The sequence below is a fragment of the Leucoraja erinacea genome, chromosome 3, assembly GCF_028641065.1.
Source record: "Leucoraja erinacea ecotype New England chromosome 3, Leri_hhj_1, whole genome shotgun sequence".
Taxonomy (NCBI): Eukaryota; Metazoa; Chordata; class Chondrichthyes; order Rajiformes; family Rajidae; genus Leucoraja; species Leucoraja erinaceus.
In genome coordinates, this window is record NC_073379.1 from 78,701,123 (window position 1) to 78,726,876 (window position 25,754).

Here is a 25,754-nt window from a genome sequence, read left to right on the forward strand (position 1 = left end):
GAATTGGGGAACCAGTGAAGGATGGATGGGGGGGGGGGGGGGGGGGTGGCAGGAGGATTAATGCAAGGTGGATAGGGTGATCAGTGCAGGATGAATAGATTGGGGGGGGGGGGGGGGAGATGGGGAGGGGAGCACAGGGGATGTCAGTGAGGACTGAATAGAGACGGGAATGGGGATCAGTGTGGGATGGAGAGGAGGGGGTCCCAGGATAAGGGGGGGGGGGGGGGGGGGGGTGGAGGGGGCGTACGAGAGAGAGAGAGAGAGAGAGAGAGAGAGAGAGAGAGAACGGGGGCGAGGTATGGAGGAAGGAGGGTCAGAGCTCCTCGGACAACATCGCCCCGCTGCCTTGGCCGTTGGGAACTCCTCGCCACCGCCTCCCTCCTCCACCAGCCAACAGCAAGGTGCGGGGCTGAGCGGTGCAGCTATATTACCTCTGGTGCAGCTGCTTCAGAAGTGTCGGAGCGAATGACGGGTCCCGAACAGCAGCAGCAGCCGCCGCGAAAGTGGCTCCATCTCCTCCTCCTCCCTGATAACGGCCACTGCTTGCAAACCCGCTAATGGCGATAACCGCTTTAGAAACAAACCCTCCCGCACGCCGAGGCCTCCCCCTCCCGATCTCGACGTGCGGGAGGGTTTAAAAAAAAAAAGCGGTTATCGCCATTAGCGGGTTTGCAAGCAGCGGCCCTTATCAGGGCGGGCGGGGTTTGGGAGGAGGAGGAGATGGAGCCGCTGCTTCCCCTGTTCGGGGCCCGTCATTCGCTGCGACCCTTCGTCACCCCACACCTAGTATCTTTCCCACGCAATACAGCCGTCACCGCCGACACAAAACGTTGCGTTCCTTTTCTCCTGAGATGCTGCCTGACCCGTGGAGTTACTTCAGTTCTTTGTGTCTATCTTCGCTACAAACCAGTATCTGGTTGCCAAGCCAGGCAAAATGACTCGGTGTTTAGGATGCCCGGCGGCGCTTTGAGTGGTCAATGGCACCCGGGCAAACCCTTCTTCTGTTAATTTCGAGCCCTGTATTTACTTTACACCTCATAATACGGCAATAATGAGGCAATTATGCTAAATTTATAAATGGACCTGTTGTAATTGTAAATTTTGTGACCTGAATATTATTGTAGTTGCTTTAAGGATCTTGTACTCAAGCTACTTTGACATATTTCTGTTATATTTACAAAAGAATATCATGTTGAGTAATTTGAATTCCTTCTTTAACCTGATTTAGGCTTCGGTATTTCCTTTCGCAGTAGCATGATGCTGTTAACACATCATTTTCATCAATGTGTGTTAGATAATTTTGTTCTTGTAAATTTACCCATAAATGTCTAAATTCCTCTTTGAAGTAGTTCATTTCATTGAGGGGAATAAAAATTGCTACCTCCTCCTTACCAATTCCTCCCTGTTCCAAAACCACCAAGCAGTTTACAGTTTATTTGTGTAAAATGAAATTCTAAATCATCTTTGTATACTTCAAGGAACTTTTAATTCCTACATCCAGATATGATGATTGGCAAATTGAATTTCCAAAGAATCCACTAAAATCTCAGTCTTTTTCTGTGCAGTAAACATTCGTACCACAGAGGGTAGTCGAGGCCATTCATTGGCTACTTTAAGAGGGAGTACAAATTGGAGAGAAGGCAGGTCAGTTGGATGATCAATGATCTAAATGGCGGTGCAGGCTCAATGATAATTGATGTTTATGTTTCTATGTACTATACAAATTTCATCATTACAACTAAATTCATCAATGATAATTGATGTTTTTGTCAAGCTATTCAGCTGTGAGTTGGAGGCATGTTTATTCTGATTAAGATTGAATTGGCAAAATTCTTGAACATCAATCAGAAAAATAACCTGTAACCCAACAGAACTTTTGCACTGGGATATTTTCCACCATGGATATTGCACATCCAACACACTGTTTTTGGTCTTAATTATATCTCTGAACTAGTTAAGTAAAAGAAGAAGGTACATTTAAATAAAAACTTCAGTTGTAATTTGGCAAATGTTACTATGATGTTAGGTTTCAAGTACTAGTACTCTATCTTTAGAAGAGGAAGACCGAGGATCACAAACCTATCTTCACCTCCAGATGGTGGAGAGAGCGAAAAACTTCAAATTCCTGAGCCTGCTTATCTCTGAAAATCTGTCCTGAATCTAGCACATTGAAGCGATCAAAAATAAATCTTCCTTCGAAGATTGAGGAAATTCAATGACTATGTCAAGTATGTCAAATAATACTCTCTTGAACTTCTATAGGTGTACAGTAGAGAGCATATTGACCGGTTGCATCATGGCCTGGTTTGGCAACTCAAACACCCAGTAACGTTGATTGCAAACGGTGGTACAGACCTCCCCACCATCGAAGGGATCTACAGGAGTCGCTTCCTCAAAAAGGCAGGCAGCATCATCAGAGACACACAATACCCTGCCCATGCTCTCAGTTCACTCCTGCCATGGGGAAGAAAGTTTTGGAGCCTGAAATCTAATGTCCAGGAGCAGCTCCTTCCCAACAATCATCAAGCGATTAAACACTACAACCTCTAAATAAGCTCCGAAATACATAGACTGGGGGGCATTGTCTTTCTCTTTGCACTATTATTATTTTTTAATATACTTGTTTGTGAATGATCCACGACAACATACATAGTGAAAGATTAGTCTTTATTCCATAAGTAATCCAGAACATTTAAACTTCAAACCATTCATACCCACCTCGGCGTGGCTGACCTTGTTAGTGTAGTACCGTGTAGTACCATAATACCATGTAATGGGTGGCACGCATATATGTGTAGTGGAGATTATAAATGGCATGGATTAATAAGGGTTAATCTACATCCTTCCTCTTAAAGAAGCAAAGCATATTATGGTTAGTGGAGTATATATTGTAAAAACCAGTATAAGGTGTGTGCATTTCTTATTTTACTTGTGTATGCTTGTGCATATATGAGCACATGAAACAAAACGGGTCATGCACAGGTCATGTATAGCCAGTGAACTTTCCAATCAGAGGGTTTGGCTTGCTGACACGACCTGCACATGTACGGTAGTACTACTCCTCATGCACCTAATCCTTCTCTGAGGAAGCAAGTTCCTTATCGGGTGAATGCAGAGGAGAAGACACTGGTGGAGATGGGCCACCGGGGAAGGCAGGGATGACGCTGGCACCGGTAGAGGAATCGCTGGAGTGGTATTCGTGGAGTGTGAGGGAAGACCGACAGGCTGGTCAGGGTAAGGACGGGAAGGTGCCGGTTCATTAACAGGGAGGAGGTGTTAGCGGGTGCTTTGACAGATGCCGTTGTCAACACAGACCAGGTATGAGCGTGGCACCACGGTTGACACCAGAATGACTCCGAGGCGGTCATAGCCTCTGAGCGACCGTAAGCGGACAACCTGTCCCTTGAGTGGTTGAAGCAGAGAGCTGGTTTTATCATAGTAATTTCTTTGTATGTCGCGGCGGTGTTGGAGCTGGGATTGGATCGCCGACGGCGCAGGAACTTGTGGGTCTAGTAGTTACTTTGCCATAGGCAGGATGGAGCGAGTTCGCCGTGACATGAGTCATTTGGCCGAAGATCTCAGGAGAGAATGTTTCGTAGGTTAAGTAGATCGAGATAGACATCAGGGCCGGCCCTGTGTGAGTGTTCCATTAGTTCTTTTGCACTTCTTACCGCGCGCTCGGCCAGGCTGTTGGACTGCGGGTACGCGGGGCTACTGGTGGTGTGGTGAAAATCCCAGCGTTTCGCGAAATCCTTGAAGAGCTGACTGGAGAATTGAGTTGAATTGTCTGACAGCAGCTTGAGGGGGGCTCCGTGGACAGAAAAGTGGCGAGTGAGTTTTTGAATGACCATGGCTGAGGTCGGGCCACAGAGCAGGTCGATAGTTGGTACACGGTTTTGTCGAAGGTGACTAGGCCCATATATGCATCGATGCCCAGAAGGAGGGGTACTTCCCCTCTAATGATGAAAAATTCCAGATTGACCCCCCCCCCCAAATAGATGTAACCACCAAATAGATGTAACTTGGAGTTTGTTGCAGCGACTTCGATGAGCGTTTGGGATCACTGTTTTTAGACGGTGAGTCGGGTACACATGAATGCATGTTTTGGCTGACTTTTTGCAGATGCTGCGGTTGTGGTTCTGCTGGAGCTGTTATTTCAGTCAGTACCACGTGGGGAAAGTGTGGGCTCGAGCGCATAGAGAGATTGTTGTGGCTGGGCCCTGTTACCACGAGCGCAGCAACACCGGATAAAGTGTTTTTTTCTTTTTACAGTAGTGGCAAGTTTTGCCGTAAGCGAGACATTGCTCATGAAATTTCAGGTGCGAGCCGCTGCAATTACCAGTTGTGGACCAGAGGGTCGGTTACCCTCCCTAGGGCTGCAGGTGGTTGTCGAGGGGTTTGTCGCGGGGACCTATAGAAGACATGGACATCTTAGGCAGAGTGGGGTCCCGGTCCCAGGGATTTGGTATGGGTGTCAGTGAACTCTGCAACCCGGCAGGCACGTTCAACCTTAGCTGGTGTAAGCTCCTCAACCCGGAGTATTTCATTTCTCACCTTGTCATTCAGGATGCCATATACGAGTCTACTGCGGATGAGTATGTCGCGGTCCTGGAAGTGGCATCTTGCAGCGATGCTCTTCATGGCACCGATGTAGGATTCAACTGTCTCGCCCTCTTGTTGGCTACGGGAAAATAACTTGTGGTGCTCCATGATAACATTAGCGCGGTTGGCACAGGTCTCTGAACTTTCGGAGGAGGCAGGTGGGGTCTCTGCCGGGGTCACAACTTGTGTTACCGCATCCGTATGTTCTGGGGCGTAATAAAAATCCTGTGCCCGCAGGGCAGCCTCTGTGCCCACTACATTGAGGAGAATTCATGCAACGGTGTGGGGAGCAGTTCCCGGGTGGGCAGCATCAATGAAAATTCTGAATTCCACCTCGAAGATGCGCCAACATTCGGCAAGTTCATTGTCGAATATCAGAGGATCAGGTTTACGAAACGATCCTGCCATGGCAACAGAGAGATGGTCCGTTGTTAAAAAAATAAAATAAAATAAATTCAGGCAAAAGAGTTGGAGATGTGGCTCAAAGATTCTGACACCATGTTTGTGAATGATCCATGACAACATAGATAGTGAAAGATTAGCCTTTATTCCATAAGTAATCCAGCCAGTCATACCCAGCTCGGCGTGGCTTCTGAGGGATGGCTGACCTTGTTAGTGTAGTACCGAATTACCATGTAATGGGTGGCATGCAGTTATGTGTGGTGGAGATTATAAATGGCATGGATTAATAAGGGTTAATCTACGAACATTTTTTGATTATTATGGTGTTTACAGAGTAGTGTGTTTATATATCAGTTGTGTTGCTTCAAATAAGCATTTCATTGTTCTGTTTCGGGACATATATCATTAAAACACTCTTGACTAATTCATATCCATACTCCATTATTATTGTTATAGTTGTAAGTATTTTAGCATAGCACCATGCCAATTCTGGAATGAGATATAGCATTCTCATAAAAAGACATGCATTGCTGGAGTGGCTCAGCAGGTCAGGCAGCATTTCTGGGGAACATGGATAACTGACGTTTCGGGTCTTCAGACTGTTTATGATGGGAGGGTAGGGAAGAAAGCTGGAAGAGAGGAGGGGCATGACAAAGCCTGGCAAGTGAAAGGTGGATACAGATCTTGATAGGCAAAGATGGTCAGCCAAAGGCCAGAGATGAAAAGATTAAATGTGTGAGAAGAGTTGTGAATTATGAAGCCAGAGGGGAGAGATGGGTGCGAGTCCAGGTGGAGCACTGAGAAGAGAGGCGAGGGAGGCTGATAAATTACCTAAAATTGGAAAATTCAATGTTCAGAATGTTGGGCTGTAAGCTACCCAAGCAGAATATGAGCTGCTGTTCCTCCAGTTTGCATGTGATCTCACTCTGGCAATGGAGGAGGGCACCCGGACAAAGGTCAGTGTGTGAATGGCTAAAGGAGTTAAAGTGGTTGGCAGCCAGGAGATTCAGTAGGCCTTGGTGGACCAAGCGTACGTGTTCAGCGAAACTGTTGCCGAGTTTATGCTTTGTCTCGCAATGTACATTTCTCTCCTATTCATCTGTCCATCTTAAAGCCTCTTAATCACCACTATCATATCTGCATAAACCACCATTAGTACAGGAGAACATTCTGGAACACCGGATGCAGTAGATGAGATTAGAGAAGGTGCACGTGAACCTCTATCTCACCTGAAAGGACTGTCTGGGTCCGTTGAGGGAGGAGGTCTAGGAACACGTGTTACATGGGAAGTACCTGGGGAGGAGATGGTTTGGGTGGGAAGGGATAAGTGAGCCACGGAGTTGTGAGAGAGCAGTCTTTGCAGAATTCTCTCGTCTTCAAGCTATATACTTGGTTTATACTCTCTAGAATTTAAGAGATTGAGAGGGGATCTTATAGAAACTTACAAAATTCTTAAGGGGTTGGACAGGCTAGATGCAGGAAGATTGTTCCCGATGTTAGGGAAGTCCAGGACAAGGGGTCACAGCTTAAGGATAAGGGGGAAATCCTTTAAAACCGAGATGAGAAGAACTTTTTTCACACAGAGAGTGGTGAATCTCTGGAACTCTCTGCCGCAGAGGGTAGTTGAGGCCAGTTCATTGGCTATATTTAAGAGGGAGTTAGATGTGGCCCTTGGGGCTAAGGGAATCAGGGGGTATGGAGAGAAGGCAGGTACGGGATACTGAGTTGGATGATCAGCCATGATCATATTGAATGGCGGTGCAGGCTCGAAGGGCCGAATGGCCTACTCCTGCACCTAATTTCTATGTTTCTATGTCTTCTGGTTCTTGAAATCCCTACTTTGGGTAAAAGACTGTGCATTCACCCTATCTATTCTCCTCATGATCTTATACACATCTATAAGATCACCCCTCATCCACCTGTGTTCCAAGGAATAAAGTCTTACCCTGACCAAACTCTCCCTGTAGCTCAGGTCCTCAAGCTCTGGCAAGATCCTTATAAATCTCTGCACATTTTCCAGCTTAACAAAATCCTTTTTGATAACCATCTTTGCTATCTATGATACCACCCACTTTAGGGTCATGTGCAAACTCACTAACCATGCCTTCTCCAATCTCGTCCAAATGGTTGATATAAACGACAAGCAGCAATGAGCCCAGCACCCATCACCGAGTCACACAACTGGACACAGACCTTCAGTAAGCCTCAACCATTATCCTCCGCTTCCTACCATGAAGCCAATTCTCTATCCAGTTGTCTAGGTCTCCATGAGTACCATGTGATCCATTGTCCATTGAATTTAGCCCGTTGCAAGAATTTGTTCAGAAGAACAGATGGGGTTGCCTTAAAAATACATGCTTATTTATGAAAGGACAAATGTTATTGTACATGCATATAAACATGTATTCCATATGTGGAAATAAGGAAACATTAATATTTTAAGTTACTATAAAACCCAAATCTTTAAACATCCCACAGTAACAGATACATTACGTCACAATGAGAATTTAATACATTTTTTCAGATTTTATTGTGTATTGGCAATGTGCTACGGATTGGTTTTTTTTCCATTGTGCCTCAACAAGGGAATTCCTAATCATGAGCAGTTCTTTCAACAATTAAATTCAGTGGAAAGGCTGCTGTGTGAAATTAAGACAACATTCAGTCACTGAAGTAACTTTAATAAAAATTGCTGGGAAAGAGAATAAATTAGAAAGGGAAGGGTATTGTGTTCTCCTGAACAAGAATTTGGCAGGAAGGGTTAGGTATAGAATAGACATTCTGAGAACATATTAGAACTGTGTTGTGCATGTAAAGTTTAGTTGATAAATGTAATTCTGTTTAATAATTTGACTTTGATGCTTTTAGATTGTAGCAATCTTAATCTAAATTCTTGTAGGATATGGAAATTCAACTGTAATCTCCCATTTTGGAAAAAAAATAAGTTAGCTTCATTAAAATTAGATTTATTGGTCCTGTACATGAAAGAAGTGAAGGGATTCTGGAATTCCTCTCCACTACCGTCTTCACAGGTTAAGTCCAGTAGGAGATAAGCACCTCAAGAAACAGATTATTCACGAGCTGAAGATTGCATTGACGGATAGTTCCTCTGATTAGTCGAGCACGCATCAGTCGTACAATATAAATTACAAATGGCTGTGTCGTTTGCACTGTTTAGTTTTGAAATACAGAATGGAAACAGGCCCCCCGGCCCACCGCATCCCTGCCGACCATTGATCACCCATACACAAGTTCTATGTTACCTCACTTTCACTTCCTACACACGAAAGACGATTTACAGAAACCAATGAACTTATACACCTGCACATCTTTGGAATGTGGGAGGAAACCTGAGCACCTGGAGAAAACCCACATGGTCACAGGGAGAATGTGCAAACTGCACAGACAGCACCCGTGGTCAGGATTGAACCCGGGTCTCTGGCACTGTGCCAGCTCTACCGATGTTCCACTGTGCTGCCCCAACTAATTTTAACTTGGCTTTGTTCGGGGAAGTTAATTTCTAACAAACTTGATTTGAGTTTCTTGAAGAGATGGTAAAGGTGATTGATGAGAGAACAGTGGATGTTGTCACCATGGAATTTAGTAAGGACAAGGGGAATGAACACAGTTAATAGCAGAACCCTTAACATTACTGAAGTAGAGAGGGATATTGGGACCAACTCCATTGCTCCCTGAAAGTGGTAGCACAAGTAGATAGAGTGGTAAAGAAGGTGTATGTTTTGTTTTTTTTCATTAGTGAGGGCATTGAGTACAAGAGTTATGAAGTCATATTGTAGCTTTATTAAAGTTTGGCCAGGCTACATTTAGAGTATTGTGCATTTCTGGTCGCCCCTTGATAGGAAGTGTGTGGAGAAGGTTTACTTGATGCTGCCTGCAATAGAGGCTATTAGCTAGAAGTTGAGGTTTGGCATACCTGGATTGTTTTCTCTGGAGCATCAGAGGCTGAGGGGAACCATCAGAGAGGTTAATAAACTTATGAGAGGCACAGAGAGGGTACACAATCAGAAGCTTTTTACCAAGTTGGAAATGGCAAATACTAGAGAGGAGGAGAGTTTAAAGGGTATATTTTGTACACTGAGATGGGTGGGTGCCTGCAATGCGCTGTCAGTAATGGTGGTTTATGCAGCTATGATAGTGGTGATTAAGATGCTTTAAGATGGACAGATGAATAGGAGGGAAATGGATCACATGCAGGCAGAGTCTATTGGTGTAATTTGGCATCATGTTCTGAACAGACATTTTGGGGGTTGAAGGCCTGTTCTCCTGCTCTACTGTTCAATGTTCTTACAACTTCTGCCTCAGCAATGAAATTAGTTTTCAACGAAGCCATGATGGCGCGGTCCTTTTATTCTGACACGCTGTCTTAGATCAATATGGGGCATTGCTCGTATACTACTACTTGACAAAAGTTGTCCTCATTCACACTGCTTCCTTTGTCAAAATAGAGTGCGGTGATGCAGAACAAGATTAGCTAATTTGCTTGCCATTAAAGCTTGTTTTGTACAATACAATACAATACAATACATACAATACAATTTATTTGTCGTTTGGACCCCGTTGAGGTCCAAACGAAATGTCGTTTCTGCAGTCATACATACAAAATGAAAAAGACCCAAGACACAACACAATTTACACAAACATCCTTCTCAGCGCATCTTCTCCTCGCTGTGGAGGAAGGCAACAAAAAACAAGCTGCTCCACAAGATAATTTTCCTATTACTCCATTTGATCTTGCTATAACACCCAGGGCGATTGGCAGCTGTTATTATTATCAGTGATGATCTGAATTAGCATTGGCTCCATTCTGGTTGCTTCCTGTTTGTTGTTTCCATTCTGATGAATAAAATGTCTAATTTAACGTGGAGATACGACTGTCTTGGTAGGCCGCTTGTTGGTTTTCGATGCTCTCCACTGAACCTATCTCTTCATGCCCTGAGTCTATGCTGTCTCCCTTTCTCCAGTCCCTTCCCACCTACCTCTGGGATGCTTCACATGCCCCCCACCAATGTGATAAATGCATCCTCTTGCATTCCTGTGCATTGAAATTGTTATAGCAGGCCATAATACAACCAGTCAGGATACTTTCTACAGTGCATGTGCAGAAGCTTGTTAAGAATATTCGATGATTTGCTGAATGTTTTTCTGGTTTTAAGAAAGTAGAAGAGCTGGTTTGCTGTCTTCATAGTTTAAATTTATGCCCTTGAGGTGTTGATGCCCAGGAATATGATGATGCTAACTCCACCATCAACCCACTAATGAAAACTGGCACGTGGTCTCCAGCCTTTCCCTTCCTATTGTAGATGATTAGTTCCATGGTTTTTTTTATGTTAAGCGCGAGGTTGTTGTGTCGCTGCTCAACCAGGTATTATATTTCTCTTGTATGCGGACCAAGCACGACTCATGATTTGGCTAACAAAGCTGGTGTTGGTAAATTTATAGATTGACACAAAATACTGGAGTAACTCACTAAGTCAAGCAGCTTCTCTGGAGAAAAGGAATAGGTGATGTTTCCTATGCCTATTCCTTGAGAATAGGATGAGACCCGAAACAACACCTATTCTCTGGATCAAAACTGGTTCTTTCTGCCAGTCATCCGTCTGTGATGTTGACTCTTTTTTTAATCTTAAATCATGTAGTAACGCCAGGTTGGCTGGACAATCCTGCAGCCTTGCTATTAGTAACATATAGCACAAAGTAGTGTAATCTGATTGTAACTGCCACAATATCCCATTTATTCTCATCCTATCAGAGAAATTCAATTTGACCTTTCTATCCCTCTATATCCCTCTATATTTCTGCTATTGAAAACAAATTTCCTGGTACTCTGGCCTGAAAATGTAACTCTTTGCCTGACCCGCTGAGTGTTTTCTGCTTTTATTTCAGATTTCCAGCACCTGCAGTATTTTTGTTGGGGATCATTTTTTCATATGGAAATGGAAAAGTTATTTTTTTCTTACTGAAAACTGAGAATTATTGCAGAGGAAATTCTTGACCTTGATTTCATCAGCAGAGACTTGGCATGTGAGGAAAAGGATCGTTAATGGCTTTACCTGGTTCCACCATGGCAGCTGGTTGTATCATTTCAGGCACCTCACATGAGAGCGACACTTTGATTTCAAAGGTAGAAATACATGACTGAAATGTTGGAAATCTCAAAGCTCTCATTTAAAAGCACAGAATGGCCCAACGTGCATGAACATTGTTAAGATAGAATTTTGAGCCTTTGTAATAGTGTGAATCACTTTAGAAAAATAAGCATTTCCAGTTGTGCAATAACATAGTTTTGAAGAAATAAAGGGAAATAGAAAACTCTGTAAGTGTGCATTAGGTCTATCCATGGCTGGAAGAAAATAACATTTAGACTGGGCCTTTCTTTTAAAATAACTTGTTTAAAACAGTTTACACACTATCGTGTACCTAAGTACACGTGGCAATAACAAAACTGAGCCTAAAGTGATATTAGCAATTCTACATGGACTACTTTTTTCCTGAATTGCCCACTCTTTCTACCAGCTTAACATAAGTGTGAAATTGTACCACACTGCTAACCACAGCCATGTGAATCAAGCATCTCAGATTTTTAGATTTAGAATTAAAAAAAATTAATCTTGAGTGCCCTCTGGTGGTTCTTTCAAAAAATTGGATGGGAAGCATCATGTATATATTTTTTTGTTCCTTTGTGTTTGATATTTAAAAAAAATTCTAAACACATTTTTAATTTCTAAACAAGATCAGTCAATTAACAGTTAGTCAGAAATGTACCTTATATGATCTTTATTCCATTAATTTCATTTTGCATTCTTTGTTTTACTTGTGCCTTTAACCTGCATGTCTTAGCAACCTTCTTCTCTTAAGTTTTTTATAGATATGTGAAGAGAAAAAGATTAGTTAAAACAAATGTAGGTCCCTTGCAGTCAGAAACAGGTGAATTGATCATGGGGAACAAGAACATGGCAGACCAATTGAATAGCTACTTTGGTTCTGTCTTCACTAAGGAAGACATAAATAATCTGCCGGAAATAGCATGGGACTGGGGGTCAAATGAGATGGAGGAACTGAGTGAAATCCAGTTTCGTCGGGAAGTGGTGTTAGGTAAATTGAATGGATTAAAGGCCGATAAATCCCTAGGACCAGATAGGCTGCATCCCAGAGTACTTAAGGAAGTAGCCCCAGAAATAGTGGATGCCTTAGTGATAATTTTTCAAAACTGTTTAGATTCTGGAGTAGTTCCTGAGGATTGGAGGGTAGCTAATGTAACCCCACTTTTTAAAAAGGGAGGGAGAGAGAAAATGGGGAATTACAGACCAGTTAGTCTAACATCGGTAGTGGGGAAAAAGCTAGAGTCAGTTATTAAAGATGGGATAGCAGCGCATTTGGAAAGTGGTGAAATTATTGGACAAAGTCAGCATGGATTTATGAAAGGTAAATTATGTCTGACGAATCTTGTAGAATTTTTCGAGGATGTAACTAGTAGAGTGGATAAGGGAGAACCAGTGGATGTGCTATATCTGGACTTTCAGAAGGCTTTTGACAAGGTCTCACATAAGAAATTTGAATGCAAACTTAAAGCATGTGGTATTGGGGGTTCGGTATTGATGTGGATAGAGAACTGGCTGGCAGACAGGAAGCAAAGAATAGGAGTAAATTGGTCCTTTTCAGAATGGCAGGCAGTGATTAGTGGGGTACCGCAAGGCTCAGTGCTGGGACCCCAGCTATTTACAATATATATTCATTATTTGGTTGAGGGAATTGAATACAATATCTCCAAGTTTGCGGATGACACAAAGCTGGGGGGCAGTGTTATCTGTGAGGAGGATGCTAGGAGGCTACAAGGTGACTTGTATAGGTTGGGTGAGTGGGCAAATGTATAGCAGATGAACTATAATGTGGATAAATGTGAGGTTATCCACTTTGGTGGCAAGAACAGGAAAATAGACTATTATCTGAATGGTGGCCGATTAGGAAAAGGGGAGATGCAACGTGACCTGGGTGTCATGGTACACCAGTCATTGAAAGTAGGCATGCAGGTGCAGCAGGCAGTGAAGAAAGCGAATGGTATGTTAGCATTCATAGCAAAAGGATTTGAGTATAGGAGCAGGGAGGTTTTACTGCAGTTGTACAGGGCCTTGGTGAGACCACACCTGGAGTATTGTGTACAGTTTTGGTCTCCTAATCTGAGGAAAGACATTCTTGCCATAGAGGGAGTACAGAGAAGGTTCACCAAACTGTTTCCTGGGATGGCAGGACTTTCATATGAAGAAAGACTGGATAGACTCGGCTTGTACTCGCTAGAATTTAGAAGATTGAGGGGGGATCTTATAGAACCTTACAAAATTCTTAAGAGGTTGGACAGGCTAGATGCAGGAAGATTGTTCCCGATGTTGGGGAAGTCCAGAACAAGGGGTCACAGTTTAAGGATAAGGGGGAAGTCTTTAGGACCGAGATGAGAAAAACATTTTTCAAACAGAGAGTGATGAATCTGTGGAATTCTCTGCCATAGAAGGTAGTTGAGGCCAGTTCATTGGCTATATTTAAGAGGCAGTTAGATGTGGCCCTTGTGGCTAAAGGGATCAGGGGGTATGGAGAGAAGGCAGGTACGGGATATTGAGTTGCATGATCAGCCATGATCATATTGAATGGCGGTGCAGGCTCGAAGGGCCGAATGGCCTACTCCTGCACCTAATTTCTATGTTTCTAAGTAATCAAAAAAATTGTTCCTCTTCCAATGCCTGAGAATGTTGGGATCAAAAATGGGCCCTGAAGTTAACTTTTCCTTTTTAATCCTTTTTCATTGACCCAAAGACCTTTTCTTAATTACCAACAGTTTTATTATATAAACCTTAATTTGTATTAACAATTCAGTGAAACGCCTTACAATGTATGGATGACCCTCATCCCCCCTCCTCACCACCCCCATCATCATATGCACTGCTGAAGAGGTGATGTAAGCCGTTTTCTAGGAAGGTAACCCGCTTGTAAAATGGGGGTCACCTGCATCTCAATACACATACTGGCTGGCATTAGTTTTGTTAAAAATAATCAAATCAAGCTTGTTTGGTTTTTAGCAAATCTGTGTGTTTGCCATCCTTGATTATTTTCTGAATTAGTAAATGCGAATAATGGATTTAAAAGATTTCCCCACTTTTGATATTAGACAAATGTAGCTAAAGAAGTTAGATGTTAAAGTCTACATCCTGTTCCTGGCACAGTTTGTGTATTTTGGTTAACATTATCATTGTGTTACTTGAGTAACAATCACTGGACTGGTCACCTAAAAACATCATAAAATCATGTTATAGCGCTGGGAATTTAGATTTGGCTATTTAAACAATTTGTTATAAACCAATTTTGGCATCAGTAATATTAATCATAAAATTTCTGAATTATTAAAATTAAAATAGTTCACCTATGTCCAATAGTGATCACAATCTAAAATCCTTACCAGGCTGACCTCTATGTGATTTAAGCCCACAGGAATGCTACTGTGTGAAATGGCCTAGCAAAGTAATGAGAACTAAATTATACCCTTACGGATATTATATATATCCTTTGATGAAAGTATTCCCGAGGGCTCTTTGTCATATGTAAGTGCAGCTAATGCACTTCAGAAGTGTTGAAATGTCAGTTGTGCAGCATCAATTTGCACCACATCCTTCCAAGAGCAGCAATGTGATGTGGAGCAGGGTTAATCATGCCGATTGTGAAATTTTAGCTGGCGTTTGCTTCCAATAGTGTCATGGAATTCTTTATTCCTGACAGATATTCTGGGAAAGATCTGGAGATCAGATGATTTAGATTCAGATTCAGATTCAGATTCAACTTTAATTGTCATTGTCAGTGTACAGTACAGAGACAACGAAATGCATTTAGCATCTCCCTGGAAGAGCGACATAGCATATGATTTGAATAAATATTTACATTAGCATATATACAGACATAGTGTTTTTCCTGTGGGAGGAGTGTCGGGGGGGGGGGGGGATTGGCAGTCACCGAGGTACGTTGTTGAGTAGAGTGACAGCCACCGGGAAGAAGCTGTTCCTGGACCTGTTGGTCCGGCAACGGAGAGACCTGTAGCGCCTCCCGGATGGTAGGAGGGTAAACAGTCCATGGTTGGGGTGAGAGCAGTCCTTGGCGATACTGAGCGCCCTCCGCAGACAACGCTTGCTTTGGACAGACTCAATGGAGGGGAGCGAGGAACCGTTGATGTGTTGGGCAATTTTCACCATCCTCTGCAATGCCTTCCGGTCGGAGACAGAGCAGTTGCCATACCATACTGTGATACAGTTGGTAAGGATGCTCTCGATGGTGCAGCGGTAGAAGTTCACCAGGATTTGAGGAGACAGATGGACCTTCTTCAGTCTCCTCAGGAAGAAGAGACGCTGGTGAGCCTTCTTGATCAGAGTTGAGGTATTGTGGGTCCAAGAGAGGTCATCGGAGATGTTAACATCCAGGAACCTGAAGCTAGAAACACGTTCCACCTCCGTCCCGTTAATGTGGATGGGGGTGTGCGTGCCGCCCCTGGACTTCCTGAAGTCTACAATGAGCTCCTTGGTATTCTTGGAGTTAAGGGCCAGGTTGTTGTCAGCGCACCATGCTGCTAAGTGCTGGACCTCCTCCCTGTAGGCCGACTCATCATTGTTGCTGATGAGGCCAATCGCCGTTGTATCATCTGCATACTTGATGATGGTGTTAGTACCATGTACAGGTGTGCAGTCATAGGTGAAGAGGGAGTAGAGGAGTATTGCATTCTATTTATTTAATAGTTGTCTTCATTAATTCCAGAGTTAGTTTTCATCTGCGATCCATTGCCAATATATGCATCATGTTGGAATCTAGATCATCATAGACATAAAATAGAAAATGTTTGATTTGAGCACTAAACTCTGAGCTGCCCATTCAATAATCTCATCATCATTCCCGCTAATAAATGTTGTTTTCAGGTTTCTAACAGCTTCTTGCACACCGAAGTTTTACTTTTACTTTGAATATGCAGTCTTTTAAGGCATAATTAATATTATTTTATGTAGAATTTAATCGGCGATACGGAATAAAATTCACTCTCATGGAACTTTTGTGAAAAATAATGAATAGTTACAGTTTTTTCAAACTCTTTGTTTGACACGTGCACAGAAGTTATGGCTTTGTATCACAAAACAATTAGAATGTAGACTGCTTTCCCCCATCCTCTCCTGTAATGAGAGGGTTTCCTTTGCCTACATTGTTATCCTGTTCAGTGGATAGGCCAATTTGTAATTTCATGTAAAAGTATAACACGTTCTTTCTATGGTTACCATCTCCTACAAGTTCAACTTCTTACCTTTGGGTTTTCAACAACACACTCAAGGTGAATTTCCCTAACAATTATTATCATCTCGTGTCTCCCAATTCCAATTTTTTCCTTGTCTATGTCTTTCACTCTGCTGCTGGATCTTTGTGCACTGTTTGATGCTTTTGTTTAAGTGATTTTTTTTGTTGCAGTTTTTCCCTTCAGTATTATTTGCCTCAAAATCAGCTGAAAGTATATGTGTTTTTATTTGATTAAGTTAGTGTTTCTTCTTGTACCAGTTCTGTTTCATTCTGATCTTCTGTTGCATTATGAACACACAAAAAGACTGTGTCACCCTTTTTTCTCAATAAAACTAAATGAGTGTGATGACTCAGGAATTGTATTACACATGACAGAAGGAAGCGATTTAATCTAATCTGATCCTGTCCCTAGCTCCCCCATTCACTTGTCATGCACTAGTCAATTTTGTAATATTTATTCAATTCCCTTTATCATGTTATTATCAAATCTGCATCAACTATCCTCTCCAGCAATGTTTATCATATCACAAGAAACAGTTTTCATCTCCGATTCTTTTGCCATTACTACATACCTGTGCGCCAAGGTGCTGAAATGTTTGAATTTGGAGTAAAGAAGAAATGTTAGTTCCAATTATTTTTGTTACGCGTTAAAAGTGAGTAAGACTTGGTCATTGCATTACTTTTCATTTAACATCTACTGTAAAAGCACAATTATAGATCAAAAACAAGATCCTTGCACAGCTGCATGTGGATTAGCGACCAATTGTTCCAAAGTATATCAAATGGCTGCTGATTATAGTAGGGACAGGAGAGCATATAGTTGGTGCCATAGTTCATCATAATACAAATGTGTGCAAGATGGTGGGTGATATTAATGTAGAGATTCTGTTCAGTTTAGGATTCGTTTTAAAATTCTTTTATTTACTTTTAAATCCCTAAATGGCCTTGCCCCGTCCTACCTATCTGAGCTTCTTCACCCTTATACACCGTCCCGCTCCCTCAGGTCAGATGATCAGCTGCTCCTGATTGAGCCAAAAACTAAGCGGAAGCTCAGAGGGGACCGTGCCTTTGCTGCGTCGGCTCCGAGATTGTGGAATGAATTGTCTATGCACGTTAAACAGGCCCCTTCTCTAGCTGTTTTTAAGTCACTCCTGAAGACATATCTATTCTCCGTGGCCTTTGTAGACCAGTGAGGTGTCGAATTATTTATTTACTTTATTTGCTTGGTTTTGCTGCGTGGTTCGTACTCGTGTTTTATGTCTTTTAATTTATTGTTTGGATTTTCGTATGTAATTTATGCGCCTCGTGTTAGCTGTATGTTCTGTTGTTCTGCCTGTTTTTATGATGTCTTGCTTATTTTCTTTTTCTGTACAGCACTTTGGTCAGCTTTGGTTGTTTTTTAAGGTGCTTAACAAATAAAGTTATTATTATTATTATTATTAGAAAAGGCCTATTTATGCATCCAGGAAGGTCTCGAGTGCCTGCAATGGAGCATTCGGAGGCCAAGTGGAAACAACGGAAGAAACACTGAAAGCAACTGAGTTCTACGTGCAAATTCTCAGACCTTTCGTCAGACACTACTTATCTTGATGGCAATTTGATCTAAGTGCACCAGGAGGCATTGCTGGGGAGGGCACAATTATAGTTGTAATTGACCATTGCTAATCTACAAATTTCAGTGATTAAATTGATAGGAATCATGATTTTCAACATTAAGATGTGTTTGGACTTCATGGCACGACATTATGTAATGTGAAACATTTGTTTTATTAATCTTAAAATGCTATTTGAAAATAATGGGTTTTGTTTTTAAAAAATAGGACACCCTGAAAAAGATTAAAGTGCAATCTTTCAAATGAAAATATTAAGCAAAGCAATAATGTACTTGGGTAATAATTGCCTAAAATTATTTTTGGATGGGTTGACATTTTATTCCTTTATTTTACCTGATTGTCTCTTCATTAATGTATTAGCACTTTACAGATAAGTGGAAATCCACAATTGAATTGCACTCTTCACAAACAGACAGAGAAATCAATATTCTTTGATTTCTAATAATTCGAACAAGCAAATCGGGTTTAACTGTTCATCTTGTTTATCTGTATAATCTTTAGAGGTTACTAGACTAGGTGGGACCCGTTGGATCCCATTCTCACATGGGAGGACTGGTCTCCCAATGCAATATTCCTCCTCACCACCAATTCTATGGCGTGGCTGATGGGTTTCCGTTGTGACGCCCCTGATCCCCCCCTCCTCCCCTCACCACCCCCACTCCTCCACCCCTTGCCCGTCCCCCCCTATGCACTCACTCCATCCCCCCCTCAACCCCCCCCCCCCCCCCCCCATCCACTCTTAGCGTCTCTCCGGCGGCACAGCCATTCCCTCCCATTGGGTTCCCATTGTGACATAGAACACGCAGGTATTACTGCGCAGGTGCAGCTGACGGGCACGGCAAGTGGAAAAGGGATTTATTAAAACTTAAAATGTGAATAACTCTTAAAATATAACAACAATTTAAATGTTAAAGAGGAGATTTATTCAGTCCTTTCTTTCTTGTTGCATCTCTTGTTGTGTTCTGCAGCCTGGGGAGGGACATGGCTTCAGGCAGGGGCTGTCAGGGGCCGGTGGGGGGAGCGTCCTGCAGCCTGGGGAGGGACACGGCTTATTGGTGGGGGGTGGGGGATTTAAAGGTGGGGGCGGGGATATTGGGGGGGGGGGGGAGCGTCCTGCATTAAAGGGGGGGGACGGCTTCAGGCGGTGGCCAGTGGGGCCACTTTCTGGAGGGCTAGTATGGGTGATGTGGGCTGAAGGGACTGGTTTCCAGAGGGCTAGTGTGGACATTGTGGGCCAAATGGATTATTGTGTTAGTCTTGTGTTAGTCCTGCAGCTGGGGACGGGGAGGCTTCAGGAGGGGGCCGGCGGGAGCGTGCTGTGGTCAGGGGAGGGGGACGGCTTCAGGCCGGGGCCGGTGGGGGGGGGAGGGAAGCGCTTGCCATGGCCTACCGCCGCCGTGGCTTGCCGCTGGGGGTGGAGTGGTGTACGTGGGGTGCGAGGGGAGGGGGATGTGTGGGGTGGGGTGGTGAGCCTTCTGGACACGCAGTTCACTCAGCCACGGCTTGTGGACTCACAGTTCACTCTCTCACGGCTTGCGGACTCACAGTTCAGCCACTGACGGCTTGCGGACTCACAGTTCAGTCAGCCACGGCTTGCTGACTCACGGGGGGGGGGGGGGGTGGTGTGTGTGTGGGGGGGGGGGGGAAGGGGGTGTGTAGGTTCAGTGGCTCCTGGCCCTGGCTCCGACCGCACTCACCGGCTCCAGACTCACTCACTGCCTCTCGTCCTCGGTTGCACACATCGGCACCCGGGTCGACGTGGTGGTCGCCGCCCCCGTTCGCAGAGCACAACCCCTCGCTCACAGCTTTATTCTCCCCGCCGGACAGCGGGTGTCGGAAGGGGCGTTACCTTCATGGTGACTGACAGGCGAGAAGAACAATCTGCTCATCTCACTATTTTTTTAAACCTTTATAACTTTTCTAATTTTCCACCGATCAGAACAAAACTTGGTTCGCTTGGAGCAGAGAATGGTGAGTAAGGTGGCGAAAAATCCTAGCGATATAGGGTACCATTTTTGCGCAAATGTAAATAACGCAGACTGGTTGTGGTCAAAATGGGCGTTTTAGTAATAGGATAGATAGATAGATAGATAGATAGATAGATAGATAGATAGATAGATAGATAGATAATGATAATGATTCCATCTTACCATTTGTGTCTTTTTTTCAGTTTTACATATAATCTACTGAATTAAGTTTCCATATAAAGAAAATCTAACTTGCCATGAATGGATCTGTATCATCTAGTCAGTAGAATTAAAAAATTGGTAATTGAGTAAGACCCTAACTGATGTTTCAGCATTTGGGTAACCAAAGCCCGGTTCCCGTATCACCTTTTAAACTACTCGGATCACTGGAGAATTTATTATTCTACTGTATAACAATGTTTAAAAAAAATAAAAGTGAATTAGAAGTGAGGTGAAGTTTAATGGAAATAATATCCAGTAGTATGGAAAATCTGTCAGTCTGCCACTACCACTACCACAGTCCAATGTGGGACAGTTGAATGTGTTTCACTGTGTTTTTTAGATGTGAACGCTGCTGAAAAATGTCAAACATTTGAGCATTTACTGCTATTGGCATATAATATATTGTATCAAATTGGATTAAACATGTATCATTTAGCCCAGACGGTCGACCACGATGAAAATAAAGTGTATTCCATAGTGAATTAAGTTTTTAAAAAAGGAATCCATCTTCTTAACACAAACTTTACAATTCATGATAATGGATGAATTTTATATGAATGTATGTGTTTATCCCTAAATATGCTTGATTTATATTTAATAGGAAAATGCAAATATGATCAGAGAAGTAGAGGTGGATAAAGTTAGCACTTTTGAAAAAAAATATGTTGAAGCAATAAAGAAGTTATGGAATGATCCTGGGATCCAGGAATGCTATGACAGACGTCGGGAATATCAGTTATCTGATTCTGCCAAATAGTAAGTATGAAAATTGTTTTAAACTGATATCCTAAGACTCTCTGGCTTTTCAATTTTCCCTCATAAGACATTTGAAATCTTGAAACGTGGTGTAACATTGTGAAATAATTTTTCCAACATTTCAGAACAGTCTAACACTGGGGTTGATATTATATCCTCTTATTTCTGTTCGAGCAACTGTCAGTTACTGGAAGCTGCAAAACCAAAGATATGTTGCAAGTTGTCAAAATACATTGAATAAAATGATTTGTAACTTTGTTTATATGCTTCCACATTACACCAACCAAAAGTGGCCAATCAGGGAAAATTAAAAAAATGGCATCTTGTGGCATCATCACAGAAACAACTCTCCTTAATGCTCCTGACGTATCTTTGCTGTATGTATTAAATTTGATGCCTGATGCATCATTAAGTAATATTTTACAAATGTTGAAGTGCACCTAATAAAATATAGTTCCAAATACCTGAATTTATTTATAATGAGCTACATTTTCATGTTGCTTCAACATTGCATTTTATAGAACTCCTGTAGAAATCGCAGTAGCATGATTGCACTCATCTTGCATCTCGACTCTAATAAAATGGATTCTCTACTTGGTTTTTCAAGTACATTATCTAACATAATTAGGATGATCACCTAATGCTGTTTCCTGATACCTTGTACCTATTTATATCTGTGACTTGAGTCCTTCTTCATGTTTATGGCCTTGACGTGAGCCACAAATCTTGGCTTTCCACTCCTTTCCACATTGTGTAATTCTGTGATATACTTCATCCTGGGACCAGTGAGGTGAAATACTGAGTGATTCCAATTGACAGTCACATTAACACCTGTCTGTCTCTCTGGCTTTGTACTCGCCTATTCCTATTAAGAAGGGTCTCCACCCGAAACCACCTATTCCTTCGCTCCATTGATGCTGCCTCACCCGCTGAGTTTCTCCAGCATTTTTATCTACCTTTGATTTTTCCAGCATATACAGTTCTTTCTAAAATATATAATCATAATAAATAATATAACAAAAACTCAGGGAAAAAAGAACAAACAATAACAGTGCAATAATAATAATAATAATAATCTATTGTAGTCCATAGTTTATTGAGGTTGTAGTGCTTAATAGCCTGATGGCTGTAGGGAAGAAGCTGTTCCTGAACCTGGACGTTACAGTTCCCAGGCTCCTGTACCTTCTTCCTGATGTCAGTGGTGAGATGAGTGGGCATTCAAGTTGCTGAACCAAGCCACAATGCAGTATGTACCTGTAGAAGTTCAAGAGAATCCTCTTTGACATACTGAATCACTGTAATCTTCCCAGGAAGTAGAGGTGCTGATGTGCTTTCTTTATGATTGCATCAGTGTGCTGGGTCCAGGAAAGATCGTCAGAAATATGCACGCCCAGGAATTTGAAGTTTTTGACTCTCTCCACCATCGTCCCATTGGTGTAAACAGGATTGTGGGGCCTCAACCTTCTTCTCCCAAAGTCCCCCATCAGTTCTTTGGTTTTGCTGATATTGAGAGCCAGGTTGTTGTACTGGCACCATTTGGTCAGTCGGTCAATCTCATTTCTATACTCTGACTCATCACCATCTGTTATTCGTCCCACAACGGTGGTGTCATTAGCGAACTTGAAAATGGAGTTTGCACTATGTCCGGCTACACATTCATGAGCATAGAATGAGTAGAGCAGGGGGCTGAGCACGCAGCCTGAGGATGAAGTGTTTCTGCCAATTCAAACAGACTGTGGTCTGTGGATGAGTAAGTCGAGGATCCAATTGTGGATCGATGCGCAGAGACCCAGTTCCGTGAGTTTTGTAACCAGCTTGGGGGGGGATGATGGTATTGAACGCTGAGCTGTAGTCTATAAACAACAGCCTGACGTAAGAGTTTTTATTGTCCAAGTGGTCCAGTGGGGAGTGGAGAGCCAATGAGATCACATCCTCTGTGGACCTATTGTAACGGTAGGCAAACTGTAGTGGGTTGAGGTTCTTATTGAGGTAGGAGTTGATATGCCCCATAACCAACCTCTTAAAGCACTTCATCACCACGGACGTTAGTGCCACTGGTCAATAGTCATTGAGGCACATCACCTTACTCTTCTTGGGCACTGATATTATTGATGCCCTCTTAAAGCAGGAACGAATCTCAGGCCTCAGCAGTGAGAGGTTGATTATGTTCGCAAAAACCCCAGCCAGTTGGTCTGCACAGATTTTGGAAGTCGACCGGGTATAACATCAGGTCCAGGCACTTTCCGAGGGTTCACCCCCCTAAAGGATCCTCTGTGACAGTAATACCATCAGGGCATATGGGGGCTTGGGAAGGCACATCAGTTTTCTCCCTATCAAAGTGTGAGTTGCAGCTTTGAGCAGGTCCCTTTTGGCTTTTTTGATGGCCTTATGAAGGGCTCTTAAAGATAGCGGAGTCAGGGGACATCGGGAGAAGGCAGGAACAGGGTACTGATTGGGGATGATCAGCCATGATCACATTGAATGGCATTGCTGGCTCAAAGGACCGAATGGCCTACTACTTCACCTATTGTCTATTGTCAAGGTCATATCTGGACTTCTTATAGGCTTCATAAAGACTTCTTTTAGACTTCTTAAAACCGAGTGCATTTGATAGATATGTTCAAAGTCTATTGCGAGAAAGAAAATGTCAGTCATGTAAAATCAATTTAAAATGCAAATGAGATGCAGTTGTAGGTGTCTTTATGTGTAGATTTTATATAATATCAGCAATTGAGTCCTTTGTGCCGTTTGAGGGGAAAGCAGGTGTGATTCAGATCAATCAGGAGAGTGAAGCAGTAGGATTAACATTTGATTAAATCTCCCAGAGAACCAGCAGTTGTGGACATTTGGCCAAACAGCCATTTTCCATTCTGATAACTGAGTGTTGCATTTTGAGAAGTCAAACAATGGTAGGACCTTCACAGTGGATGGCAGGGCCATGGGTGTGCTATAGAGCAGAGGATCTAGGAGTGTAGGTATGTAGTTCCCTAAAAGTGGCATCACGGGTAGATAGGGTGGTCAAGAAGGCCTTCGGTACATTGGCCTTCATCAGTCAGGTAATTGAGTGTAAAAGTTTGGTTGCTATGTTACAGTTGTTATGTACAAGACATTGGTGACACTGCATTTGGAATAATGTGTTCAGTTGGTCACTCTGCTATAGGAAGGATGTTATCAAGCTCACACTAAAATGCATGGGAGTTTTACGAGGATGTTGCCAGGACTTGAGGGCCTGAGGTATAGGGAGAGGTTGTGCAGGCTCGGACTTTATTCTTTGCAATGCAGGATGCTGAGGGGTGCTCTTATAGAAGTGTACAAAATCATGAAGGGAATAGACCAAGTGAATGCACGGTCTTTTCCTCAGAGGAATCAAGAAATGGGACAGATGTGCAAGATTTAATAGGAACCTGAGGGACAACTTTTTCACACAGAGGGTGGTGGGCATATGAAATGAACTGTCATAGGAGATCGATAAGGCAGGTGCTATATCAACAGTTAAACGGTATTTAGACAAGGAGATGGATAGGTAAGTTTTAACGATGTATGGGCCAAAAGGGGGGTGATGGGAATAGCGTAGAGGAGGCATCTTAATAGCATGGGCATGTTGGGGTAAAGAGCCTGGTTCTATGTGACTCTTTGTTATAAACTTTTGCGGTTATATTGGGACAATAAATCTTAGAACTAATCTGACCCAGAAAAATTTAACGCAAAATAAGGTGTTTGAATTTGCTGTTGATATAATAGGAAAAGTATGTACTTTCTTTAGAGACTCAAGCAAGATATGGCAATGAGCCCTATGTGGAGGCAAAACCATGTGACATCATGTCAGTGGGGCAGAATGAGCTCTGGCCACAAATCCCTCCCATTCAGAAACCTCCATATTTTTAAGTCATTGAATGTCACCTAAAAAATACCATTAAACAATTCAAAATATTTCACAAACTTAATTCAAGAAAATGAAAATCTTTGTTTCTGTTCTTCTCCATGCAAATGAATAGGTTTGGTGTTCCTGTGTTTGGATCTCCAAGCAGTTTCTATTACATAGATACATAGACAATGGGTGCAGGAGTAGGCCATTCAGCCGTTTGAGCCAGCACCGCCATTCACTGTGATCATGGCTGATCATCCACAAACAGTACCCCCGTTCCTGCCTTCTCCCCATATCCCTTGATGCCAGTAGCCCTAAGAGCTCTATCTAAAGGGCCTGTCCCACTTTCATGACCGGCACAAAGGACTCACTTGCTGATATTATATAAAATCTACACATAAAGACACCTACAACTGCATCTCATTTGCATTTTTAATTGATTTTACATGACTGATTTTTAACCAGTCTCTGGCCCAGTCCACTGTCCCACCCTGTCTGAAGTCCTCCACCATAGTCCCCTTGCCCAAAAAAACCAACATCTCCAGCCTCAACGACTACCGGCCAGTCGCACTCACACCAGTGGTGATGAAGTGTTTTGAAAAACTGGTCCGGGGTCATATCACATCACTTCTGCCCCGAAGCTTTGACCCCCACCAGTTTGCGTACAGAGCAAATAGATCCACAGAGGACGCTGTAGCCACAGCTCTCCATGCTGCACTGTCTCACCTGGAGCAGCAGGGGAGCTACGTGCGGATGCTCTTTGTGGACTACAGCTCTGCTTTTAATACCATCCTTCCCCACAAACTGGTGGACAAACTGGGGGACTTGGGACTTCCACACTCCACCTGTACGTGGATAAATAGCTTCCTGTCGGGTCGCAGCCAGAGAGTCAGAGTGGGCCATCACACATCCACGGCCCTCAGCCTCAGTACCGGCTCTCCACAGGGCTGCGTACTGAGCCCCCTGCTCTACACCATCTACACACATGACTGCACCCCC

The 25,754-nt window shown here is 43.0% G+C and overlaps 1 protein-coding gene across 1 annotated transcript in view; it reads left to right on the forward strand.

Moving 5' to 3' along the window:
• The window catches only part of LOC129695758 (guanine nucleotide-binding protein subunit alpha-14), a 177,351-nt gene that overhangs the window by 130,188 nt on the left and 21,409 nt on the right, over positions 1-25,754 (forward strand). Inside the window, exon 3 of the mRNA XM_055633032.1 lies at positions 20,736-20,890. Coding sequence (XP_055489007.1) covers positions 20,736-20,890 — 155 coding nt within the window. The remainder of the gene's footprint in view (positions 1-20,735; positions 20,891-25,754) is intronic.